General features: G+C 45.3%; 1 protein-coding gene across 1 annotated transcript in view; it reads left to right on the top strand.

Annotated features, from left to right (window-relative positions):
* LOC149450474 (OX-2 membrane glycoprotein-like) overlaps nucleotides 1–12,803 on the top strand; it is a 32,415-nt gene that overhangs the window by 17,909 nt on the left and 1,703 nt on the right. Inside the window, exons 3-4 of the mRNA XM_089691958.1 lie at nucleotides 6,302–6,607; nucleotides 8,725–8,867. Coding sequence (XP_089548084.1) covers nucleotides 6,302–6,607; nucleotides 8,725–8,867 — 449 coding nt within the window. The remainder of the gene's footprint in view (nucleotides 1–6,301; nucleotides 6,608–8,724; nucleotides 8,868–12,803) is intronic.

Here is a 12,803-nt window from a genome sequence, read left to right as displayed (position 1 = left end):
TATAATCAATTTTAAAACAACCAACGCAACAATATGACGGAAACAGGAAATGTTTAGTGAGGTATAAATAGCTATGGAATTGAAACAGTATTTACACACGTCTCCATGTCAGAGCTAAATATACAGTTGCAAGAAAAAGTATGTGAACCCCTTGGGATTACGTGGAGCTTTGCATGAATTGGGCAGAAAATGTGCTCTGAACGTCATCTAAGTCACAACAATAGAAGAACACAGTCTGCTGAACATAATACTACACAAACATTAGATGTTGCAATGGTTTAATTGCACATAACATGTAAACATTCACAGTGCAGGGAAGAAAAAGTATGTGAACCTTTGGACTTAATAACTGGTTGACCCTCCTTTGGCAGCAATAACCTCAACCAAACGTTTCCTGTAGTTGCAGATCAGACCTGCACAACAATCTGGAGTCATTTTGGACCACTCCTCTTCACAAAACTGTTTCAGTGTAGCAATATTCTTGGGATGTCTGGTGTGAATCGCTCTCTTAAGGTCATGCCACAGCATTTCAATCGGGTTGAGGTCAGGACTCTGACTGGGCCACTCCAGAAGGCGTATTCTGTGCTGTTGCAGCCATTGTTTTGTTGAATTACTTGTATGCTTTGGGTCATTGTCCTGTTGCATCACCCATCCTCTGCGGAGCTTCAGTTGGCGGACAGACGGTCGTACGTTTTCCTGCAAAATGTCTTGATAAACTCTGGAATTCATTTTCCCATCAATGACAACAATCCGTCCAGGCCCTGAGGCAGCAAAGCAGCCCCAAACCATGATGCTCCCTCCGCCATGTTTTACAGTGGGGATGAGGTTTTGATGTTGGTGTGCTGTGCCTTTTTTTCTCCACACATAGTGTTGTGTGTTCTTCCCAAACAACTCAATCTTGGTTTCATCTGTCCACAGTATATTTTGCCAGTAGTGCTGTGGAACATCCAGGTGCTCTTTTGCAAACTTCAAACGTGCTGCAATATTCTTTTTGGACAGCAATGGCTTCCTCCGTGGTGTCCTCCCATGTACTCCATTCTTGTTTAATGTTTTCCTTATTGTAGATGTGTCAACAAAAATGTTAGCATGTGCCAGAGATTTCTGTAGGTCTTTAGCTGACACTCTGGGATTCTTCTTTACCTCATGCAGCATTCTGCGCTGTGCTCTTGCAGTCATTTTTACAGGACGACCGCGCCTAGGGAGAGTAGCAACAGTGCTAAACTTTCTCCATTTGTAGACAGTCTGTCTTACCGTGGACACATGAACATCAAGCCTTTTGGAGATACTTTTGTAACCCTTTCCAGCTTCATGCCAGTCAACAATTCTTGATCGTAGGTCTTCTGAGAGCTCTTTTCTGCGAGGCATGGTTCACATCAGACAGTGCTTCTTGAAACCAGTAAACCCAACACAGGTGTGTGTTTTTTAAGGGCAGGACAGCTGTCAGCAACACATCCAATATCATCACACTGATTGGAGTCAAGGTTGGCTCACTCCTGACTCCAATTAGCTCTGGGAGAAGTCATTAAGCTAGGGACTCACATACTTTTTCCTCCCTGCACTGTGAATGTTTACATGTTATGTGCAATTAAACCATGGAAACATCTAATGTTTGTGTAGTATTATGTTCAGCAGACTGTGTTCTTCTATTGTTGTGATTTAGATGACGTTCAGAGCACATTTTATGCCCAATTCATGCAAAACTCCACGTAATCCCAAGGGGTTCACATACTTTTTCTTGCAACTGTAGTTACATAATTAGTCTGGCTGAAAAATGACAAAAGTCCATCCAGTTCAACCATAGAAAAAAAACAAAAGTTATAATCCCACACCCACAGTTGATCCAGATGAGGTCATTGTAGGAGGAATGAGGGTCTGACGGATTCGGCTGTAACAGTGGGACTGTTCCTATAAATAAGGGACATGTGAGAGCCGTGATTTTCTTTGAAATCCCAGGTTAGATCAGGAAGCCCAAGCAGTTTCCCAGAAAGCAGCACATCAGCGGGAAGTGTACGAGACAAGGACTGTTCTCAGTTTTTAGTTTCAGTTTCACTTCTAAGAGGAGTTTCCACACCAGAGGATTTTCCAAAAACCTACGTAGAGATTTATCTGGAAGTCATGATCTATGGACGGTTATTGAAGAGGAATTGAGTTCTGCCCTCCTATTGAAATAAAGTGATTTGTCAAACATCTGACAGACTGAAAGCCATGCACAGAAATACAGCGCTTCCAGGGATTTATGGTCCTGCGGTTCTAGCTTTCAATCCCAAGTGCAGTGGTCTCCAAACTGCAGCCTGAGGGCCAGATGTGGCCCTTTGCTTGCCTTTATCTGGCCCTTGGAACTCTATTCCTCCCACTAACACTAATGATGGGGCACTATTCCTTTCCTTCATTTTAGATAGAGCAAGTCAGATTTTCTTTCCACATCCGTGTCCCATTGGGGAGATTTCCCTTTACTTCATGTCCCATAGCCAAAACAGGAAGGGAGAGGAAATCCCTGCAAATGTAAGTGTTACTAACCCCACAACAGTACAATCAGTCTGTAGATGCAGTAAAACATGCTTGTTATACTCACTGTGGAACCTAAGGGGTTAATCCTCTGCATTGTGTAAAAATGCTGTTTGATCCTGTCTTCTCTGATCCTCCCCTTCTTCCAGTGCCCCCCTCTTATCTCCTGATAAGACATATCATGTGGAGTCACCCTGCACATGCTCAGTGTGGTGTGCATTGAGAGGTTTTCTGCATCCTCCTAGAGCAAAATAAAAACTCCTTCTACAAGCTTTAACCAGTGCTCTGCTGGACACTGATAAAGACTGCTCTAACTGCTGATAAGAAAAGGGATTTAGCAGTTTATATTTACTAACATAATTGCATTTTCATGTTCTGTGTACTGTGGGAGACCAGATATAGTGAATGCAGGGTCCGGGGAGACTAGATATAGTGAATGCGGGGTCCGGGGAGACCAGATATAGTGAATGCAGGGTCCGGGGAGACCAGATATAGTGAATGCAGGGTCCGGGGAGACCAGATATAGTGAATGCGGGGTTCGGGGAGACCAGATTTAGGGAATGCGGGGTCCGGGGAGACCAGATATAGTGAATGCGGGGCCCGGGGAGACCAGATATAGTGAATGCGGGGCCCTGGGGAGACCAGATATAGTGAATGCAGGGTCCGGGGAGACCAGATATAGTGAATGCAGGGTCCGGGGAGACCAGATTTAGGGAATGCGGGGTCCGGGGAGACCAGATATAGTGAATGCGGGGCCCTGGGGAGACCAGATATAGTGAATGCGGGGCCGGGGAGACCAGATATAGTGAATGCGGGGCCCGGGGAGACCAGATATAGTGAATGCGGGGCCCGGGGAGACCAGATATAGTGAATGCGGGGCCCGGGGAGACCAGATATAGTGAATGCGGGGCCCGGGGAGACCAGATATAGTGAATGCGGGGCCCGGGGAGACCAGATATAGTGAATGCGGGGCCCGGGGAGACCAGATATAGTGAATGCGGGGCCCAGGGAGACCAGATATAGTGAATGCGGGGCCCAGGGAGACCAGATATAGTGAATGCGGGGCCCGGGGAGACCAGATATAGTGAATGCGGGGCCCGGGGAGACCAGATATAGTGAATGCGGGGCCCGGGGAGACCAGATATAGTGAATGCGGGGCCCGGGGAGACCAGATATAGTGAATGCAGGGTCCGGGGAGACCAGATATAGTGAATGCGGGGTCCGGGGAGACCAGATATAGTGAATGCGGGGTCCGGGGAGACCAGATATAGTGAATGTAGGGTCCGGGGAGACCGGATATAGTGAATGCAGGGTCCGGGGAGACCAGATATAGTGAATGCAGGGTCCGGGGAGACCAGATATAGTGAATGCAGGGTCCGGGGAGACCAGATATAGTGAATGCAGGGTCCGGGGAGACCAGATATAGTGAATGCAGGGTCCGGGGAGACCAGATATAGTGAATACAGGGACGGGGAGATCAGATATAGTGAATGCAGGGTCCTGGGTTTAGTAACACTTTAACGGAATTCCATGAGGGACAACCCAATATTTGGAATTTTTTTTTCTTTCACTTTTAATAATGGTAAAATAGGACAAATAGAGGGTGAATCTCCATAATGAGGGCACAAACAGCAATAGAAGCTGACAGGGGTTCTAATACATCTCCACTCTGATCAAAAGTAAAAAAAAAAAAAAAAAAAAAAGTTTTGCCTTTAGTTATACTTTAACTTTTTGACTATCTCTGCAAGATACATTCTTCCTTCTGACCACCAATATAAGGAGCATTCTTCCTACTGACCACCAACCTAGGGGCATTCTTCTCAATGACAATGAATTTAACCCTTCCCACCGACCGTACGCATATATACGGCCTATTGGAAGTGGGTCTTTATTTGTGGGGCCACATGTATGCAAACCTCTCTTGGGGCATGCTCCCAGCACAGAGACCGGGCTCTCACCAAGAGCACCGGGTCTCATACTAACGATCAGGACCCTGGATTCCCGGTTTCGAGTCACCTGACAGTACCTGCAACAAATTCATGTACCTGTTGTGGACAGGTCAGGGGCGCACTGACTATTTGGAAACTCGGGCACTGCCCGAGGGCCCAGGGTCAGTAGGGGGCCCCATGAGATGCCCCTGGTACCTTTTTCCTAGGCTTTTTTGAGTTTGGGCAAGGACACAGGGGCCCCATGATCCCCTATTGCCTGGAGGCCCCATGAGTTGTCAGTCCACCCCAGGGACAGGTGCATAAACTTAGCAAAGGCATGGTGGGGGGCAGCACTGAGGACACATCTGTCACTAGTTGCTAAGAAGCCATCAGCTGTGCAACTGACAGCGTTGTTTCAACCAGTGATGCTTCCCTGCCCCTACTTAGCAGTCAGCTGGAAAATTTCTGCCATTACCCAAATATGCCCATTGCCAAATTTGGGTAATGACATCAGCAAACATCCCCCACCCATTTGTGTACATTCAGCAGCAGACTGGAGAATCTCCTGGCCAGCAGGTGAATTGGGATGGAGACTGTTGGTTGCTAGGAAGCCAGCGGCCCATGGCTTTCTAGCAACCAGAAGCGTAAATTCATGACAACCTTCTGGCACAAAATACCCCACTCTGAGCACTGGTGTCTCTCCGTATGCCAACTCAGGGTTGGTCTTGATTACCTCCAGTTATGTGCGAAGTGCAGTGATTCTTTTCATATCTGTCGCAACCACAGCAACATTTTCCCACAGTGCCGGAAATCTGGAAATAATCTGGCATACGTGTTGGACCTTCTTCCAAAACTGTTTTAATACTTTACTGGATGTGATGCAGTCCATGGTAACCCCCTCTGGTGGTATTCCCGAGTGTAGCTCGGGGTAAAGTTTCAGCACCACAAGCGGTAACCTCGAGCTACACTCGGGAATACACTGCAGCGCTGCTCGGGGATCCCTTCTTCACTTACCTTGTCCTGCGCTCCTGCGATGTCCCTCCTGCTGTGTCCCCGGCAATGTCCTCCGGCCGATGCCGGCATCTGTCTTCTGGGTTCCGTTCCCTGTAAGCGTCGGGACGTATGGGGGACGGAACGGCGGGAAATTTGAAAATGACAAAAAGTGACATTCACTAAATACACTAAAATCACATAGTATAACATTCCTGTATCAAACCATTTCACATACATTTTGTCCCGAGTGCTTTGTCCGGCGCCCTGCCTGCATTTTTACTGTTCTTTCTGCCTGGAAACTGAGAAACGTCCATGGCGTCCAAAAAGCGTCCCTTTAGGTCAAAAGCGGTTTTAGACCGGCTAGAGAACAGCGATAGTAAATCAGAACCACTTGCAGAATTGAGTGATAATGATTTGTGGGGGAAATTCATCATCAGACACTGAAAACGATTCTGCGACTTTGCTCAGCGATGTGCGAACTTGGCGCTATATTTCAAATTTCAGTGTTTTTGGTTTGATTATATTATTGAATTAAAATTATTATAATATTTTTTATGATTATTTATCATATTATAATTTATGATTTCGTGTTTCAAGTTTTATCATACCCGGGATGTTTACTAGACTCTTGTTCGGACAGATTTCAGTGAGTTATTCCTAAAAATTACAGGCCTACAATAAAAAAAATACATATTTTCATGCAAAAAAATGTACCGCTTTGAACATAGAAATATGGACATAATCAGACCACTAGGGAGGTTAAAGGAGCCATAAAGCCAGAAAAGTGTTGTAGCTCCTTTATTAAACGACCCCAGTATTTTTTTGGCCTGCACTGGTTATCTTATGGGTTGTTTTGGGTTTTCTTTTACGTCTAGAAAGAAACATATCAGACCCTATTCTGGAAATACATCCGGCCAAATCCCAGGACGGCTCAGAGAAGATGCACGTTGTCACCTGTTCAGCCACCGGCAAGCCAGCCCCGGTGATCTCATGGAATGCTACGGGTAGTCTGCCATCAACACGTCAGACCTACACTATTGAAAACCCAAATGGATCAGTGACCACCATAAGTAACTTTACTCTGGGGGTCACTCGAGGAATGGAAGAGAAAGTGGTCTGTGTAGTGAGTCATCCGGCACTCCCTTCCGACAAATATCTTTCGGAATTTCTAAAGGATACAAGTAAGTTGTCACGCGGACTGTATCACTTTATCAGTTGGTTGTATGTGCCGTGTAGCTTTGCCATTGTTCTCCTTGCATTACACTAGACATGTGTAGTTACTAATATTTTAAAGAGCTACTCCAAAAAAACACTTTAGTTAGCCTATGTATTACATACAGTGGGTAAAGAACCCCTTTACAATAATCACATTTTGTTGCTTTGCAGCCTGAAATGAAGACAGACACCTTTTTGTGTTTTATCCACACAGTTAACCCCTTGATTGCCCTCCTGATCACTCCTGTTACTCCACCAGTGTTAGTACAATGTACACTATTATCACAGATCATTGTATTAGCGTTGCTAGTAACGTTAGTGTCCCTCCCAGCCCGTGTCATTTAGCACCAGATTGCCCACCACATTATCACAGTCACACTATAAGTCACTGATCACCACCATTACTAGTATACTGTCTGTACCAGGGGCGGACTGACCATTTGGAAACTCGGGCACTGCCCGAGGACCCGGGGTCAGTAGGGGGCCCCATGAGATGCCCCTGGTACCTTTTTCATAGGCTTTTTTGAGTTTGGGCAGGGACACAGGGGCCCCATGATCCCCTATTGCCCGGGGGCCCCATGAGTTGTCAGTCCGCCCCTGGTCTGTACAGATAAGAATCTTTATCACGATCAGAATTATACTAGTGACCCTAATGTTTTAGTGTCCCCCAAAAAACTCAGTGTTGGATGTGGGATTTTTTTTTTTTACCAAAGATATGTAGCAGAAAACATTTTGACCTAAATCTATGAAGAAATTTGATTTTATTGGACATGTTTTGTAAAAAAGTAGAAAATATATCTTATTTCAAAATGTTCACTCTTTTCTCATTCATATAATGAATGCCCTATTTGTGTGGGAAAAAAAATATATAAATTTAATTTGAGTACAGTGTTGCATAACCATGCAATTGCTAGTTAAAATAGCACAGTGCTGAATAGCAAAAACATGCCCTGGTCATGAAGGGGATAAAACCCTCTGGAGGTCAAGTGGTTAAAGTATATCTACACTCAGGGCTTTTTTTCTCAAAAAATAGGTGCAGGAATTCCGCCCTTCTGAATCACTTCTTGTCTACACCCCTATCTGCCTCCAAGCATGTCCCCTGGTTCCTACCCACCTCCCAGTACCGCTCCTTATAGAGAATACACAGCCAAGTATCATTTTGTGGTGCTAAGTCATTTGTATGGAATGTGTTAATGATAACAAGAAAAGCAGTAGAATAGCTCCTCCTCAGCCAGCAGAAATAGACCCCCAGCAACAATGAACCCTGGCAATACAATACCACCCCAGAAACAGACCCCAGCAGCAACAGCAGATCCCCCAGCAACCAACATCAATAGACTCTCCGGCAGTCTGCAACAATAGACCCCTCCCTCAACAGTAGGTGTCTTCCAGCAACAATAGATCCCCCACCAGCAACAACAGACCTCCCCAACAACTATAGACCACCAGGAAAAAATTCCCCTCCAGTGACAAGAGATCCTCCAGAAGCCTGCATTGATAGACCTTCCAGCACACCCCAGCACCTCTTGTCATTACATACATTCAGTGCAGGTGGTGCTGGAGCTGAGTTCCTCCATGTTCCCGCTAGAAAAAAAGAACCCTGTCTATACCCCAAAACAAAAATGTCCTGGTAGCATTAGTTTTCTTTTTTCAAGTTTCTTTTCACCTGGCAATCTAGTGAATAAACCACTGTCTATGCCTACTCCTCCAGCGGATCTATGGAAGGAGTCATAGTTGACACCCGGGCTGGACTTCAAACATATCTGCCTTTGCGTATCTAAAGTGCATGGGGGATAGAATAGTAGTTTAGAGCAGGATGATAATATTGTTTTATGCTTCCAGTGTGACTGAGACACAGCGTTTCTGGCAGGAAAAACAGATATGTTCTGTACTTGCTGAAAATGGTCTTAGTCTGAAAAAAAAAAGCTAATGCAGCTATTATATGCAAAGACTGATAAGCCGCAATATATTACATTTTTGTTCTTGGGTTTAGATAACCTATAACACAGAATCCATGGATTTTTAGTCATTGATCTACGTTGTTTTTTTATCTTGTCACTAATGGCATTTTTCCACTCAACAGCAACTGAAGATGCCATGGCAGATTCTCCTCGTATCTATATCTATATCAGTGTTACCATCATTGTTGTCATGCTTGCCATATGTGCTCTATGTGCTAAAATGCTGTTCTACAAGTGGGTATCCAGGAATAAAAAGGGTTATTTTGTGAGTATTCAAAGTTTTTATTTTTCTTATGTTTGCTGCAATGTATCAAAATGTAAGTGGAAGGGGTTAAAATGCCAAAGTATGTATTGCAAACTGAGATAGATGTCCCTCGTGTATTCATATGTGATCGTGTTGTGCGGGGCGTTTTTTTCTCAGAGAGTAGGTGCAGGAACTCTCCCTTTCTGAGTCACCCCTGGTCTCTGTCCTGCACCATCCCTGGTTCCACTCCATACCTACCTCCCAGTACTGCCCTTCTAGAGAATACAGATCCAAGTATCAATTTGTATGGAATTTGTTAATGATAACAAGAAAAACAGTAAAATAGATCCCCTGCAGCCGGCAACAATAGACCACCCCTCAACAACAATGGACCACCTGCAACAAAATACCCCCCCAGCAACAATAGACCCATGAAAACAACAAATCGCCCCACAGCCAGAATCAATAGATCATCCTGCAGCTAGTAACAATTAGACCTCTCTCTTAATAGTAGATCCCTCCCAGCAACAATTGACCACATAGCAACATAAGACCCACCCCCAGCAAAAATAGATCCTCCACCATCAGCAGTAGACATCCGCAGCATAAATAGATCCCCCTCGCCTGCAAAAACAGATCCCCAGCAGCCAGAATCAATGCAGCCTGCAGTACACCAAACCACCCCTTGCCATTGCCTACATTTAGGGCTGGGACAGGGGCAGACTGACCATTTGGAAACTTGGGCACTGCCCGAGGGCCCGGGGTCAGTAGGGGGCCCCATGAGATGTCCCTGGCACCTTTTTCATAGGTTTTTTTGAGTTTGGGCAAGGATACAGGGGCCCCATGATCCCCTATTGCCCGGGGGGCCCCATGAGTTGTCAGTCCGCCCCTGGGCTGGGGATGCCGGAACTGCGTTCCCCCAGTATTCCTGCTGAAACAAACCTTAGTGTTGTGTGCCGGGGAGCAGATCTACTCTTTAAACCATTCCTGCTTGGATCCAGGGGGTGACGCCCGGCTTCAACACAGTAGGATGGGCAAAGGGCCCCCAGGGAAAATGTTCTATTCAGCCAGTGGTCTCCAAATTGTGGCCTGGGGGCCATATATGGCCTTTTGCCTGCATTTATCCAGCCCTTGAGGCACTATTTTCTATCCACTAAAATTAATAATGGGGCATAATTCCTCCCACTGACACCAGTGAAGGGGCAGAATTCCTCCCACTGACACCAATGATGGGGCAGAATTCCTCCCACTGACACCAGTGAAGGGGCAGAATTCCTCCCACTGACACCAGTGAAGGGGCAGAATTCCTCCCACTGACACCAGTGAATGGGCAGAATTCCTCCCACTGACACCAGTGAAGGGGCAGAATTCCTCCCACTGACACCAGTGAAGGGGCAGAATTCCTCCCACTGACACCAGTGAAGGGGCAGAATTCCACCCACTGACACCAGTGAAGGGGCAGAATTCCTTCCACTGACACCAGTGAAGGGGCAGAATTCCTTCCACTGACACCAGTGAAGGGGCAGAATTCCTCCCACTAACACCAGTGAAGGGGCAGAATTCCTCCCAACGACACCAGTGAAGGGGCAGAATTCCTCCCAACGACACCAATGATGGAGCACAAATTCCTCCCAGTGACACAAACAATGGGGCCCAATGACACCAATGATATGGCGCTATTCCTCCCACTGATACCAAAGATGGAGCATTATTTATTCCCACTAACGTTTGGACCTCTTCTACTCCTAATGGCCCCCATCAAGTCTAGAAGTAAACTGACCCTTTGTTTGGAAAGTCTGGAGACCCCTGAATTACGCGTTGAATTGCTTCCAAAGGGCCGTCAGTTGAGTTATCAGATTTATACACATTCCAGTCTGCTGTAGCAGCTAAAAGTATCATTTATAGTGTGTAAAACCTCCCCGCTGGTATCAAAAGGGTTAAATTAAAGCTGGCCATACACTGAAAGATTTTCATTGGAAGGTTGGTACAACAAAAAAATCTCATCAGTACATTCGATAATGCCATCCAAGCCTTGACGAATGTCCTTCGAAAGCACTTCAAAATTGAATTTGCTTTTAACATTCAGTTTTGGAATTTCCGAAACAAAATCCACATACGCTGTTAGAGATTGGTTTGTTTAACTACTTGAGCTCCGGAAGGCTTTACTCCCTTCTTGACCAGGGCAATTTTTTGCTGTTCAGCACTGCGCTAATTTAACTGGCAATTGCGCAGTCATGCAACACTGTACCAAAATGAAACATATATCATTTTATTTCACGCAGAGATTTCCTTTGGTGGTATTTGATCAGCACTGGGTTTTTATTTTTCATTATATAAATGGAAAAAGACTAATCCCCCCCTCCCCCCCCCCTTATTTTTTATTTATTTATTTTTTTCCTTATCTTCCCTTCCTTTCCTCTTATCCTTATTCTCTTTTCTCCTTTCCCTTTTTCTTCATACCCCCCAATTCCACTAGATATATCCAGTCTTTTTTTCTCTATTAACCACTTACCTACCGGGCACTTATACCCCCTTCCTGCCCAGGCCAATTTTCAGCTTTCAGTGCTGCTGCATTTTGAATGACAATTGCGTGGTCATGCAACACTGTACCCATATGAAATTTTTATCATTTTTTTCAGACAAATAGAACTTTCTTTTGGTGGTATTTTATCACTACTGGGTGTTTTATTTTTTGTGCTATAAACAAAAAAAGAGCAAAATATTAAAAAAAAAAGTTTTTCATTGTTTCTATTATAAAATTTTGCAAACAGGTAATTTTTCTCCTTTACTGATGTGCGTTGATGAGGCTGCACTGATAGGCAGCACTGAAGGGCACTGATAGGCAGCACTAATGAGGTGGCACTGATAGGTGGAACTGATAGGCGGCACTGATGATGGGTACTGATAGGCGGCACTGGCTAGTGGCACTGACTGGCGCAACTGCTGGGCACTGACTGGCAGCACTGCTGGGCTGCACTGATGGTCAGAGGTGGGTGGCACTGGTGGGCACAGGTGGGTGGCACTGATGGGCACAGGTGGGTGGCACTGATGGGTGGCACTGATGGGCACAGGTGTGGCATTGATGGGTGGTACTGCTGGGCACTGGTGGGTGGAACTGGTGGGTGGCACTGCTGGGCACCGATCATCAGGGCACTGATGATCAGTGCCCTGATGATCGGTGCCGATCCCTGCTCTGACAACTGCCGGTTCTCGGCAGTACTTTCCTCACGTTCTGACAGCGTGAGGAAAGTGCACCCGAGAACCGGCAATTGCATTTCCCTGTGATCAGCGTGTCATTGGACACGGCTGATCACGTGATAAAAAGCCGCTGTGATTGACCTTTTACCACATCACGTGATCAGCTGTGTCCGTAGGACACATATGAAGCCCTCCCAGAACTGGCCGGCCGCTATCTGCGGTCGGCAACTGGTTAAGTTGTGGGTTTATCCCTATGGTGTTCAACGACTCCAATCTTTCCAAACTGACAGGTACATGTTTGACCCCGTACGGTGGTGGAGGAGTCTCAGTCCTCCTTCTGAGACATTATTGTAAAGAGGCCCGTCACACACTGTATATACTGTTCTCTACACACCTATTATAGGGGTCCTTACTCTTTTTTTTTTTTTGCTATATTTTGTCTTTGGTACATGACTGTTGGATGCTTCTGATGGAGTATCATCAGCTTGTGAATTCAAAATTGTTCAAGCTATACTGTTCTTTAACTGCTTCATATGTTTTGCCCTTGCCTGTTATAACTTATCTGTACCAAGTCAAAATTGTTAATAAAAACTCTTTATGGAAAAAAATAAAAATAAATATTAAATATCTTCTTAAATTTAGGCCAAAATGTATTCTGCTACATGTCTTTAGTAACAAAAAAAAAAATATCACAATAATTGTATATTGGTTTTTGTGAACATTATAGCGTCTACAAACTATGGTATATACAGTATACTG

Source organism: Staurois parvus, unplaced genomic scaffold (assembly GCF_062004578.1).
Source record: "Staurois parvus isolate SC_StPar_1 unplaced genomic scaffold, SC_StPar_1.0 ptg000574l, whole genome shotgun sequence".
Taxonomy (NCBI): Eukaryota; Metazoa; Chordata; class Amphibia; order Anura; family Ranidae; genus Staurois; species Staurois parvus.
Note: the sequence above shows the minus strand (reverse complement) of the source record. Positions and strands in the feature narration are given on the sequence as shown.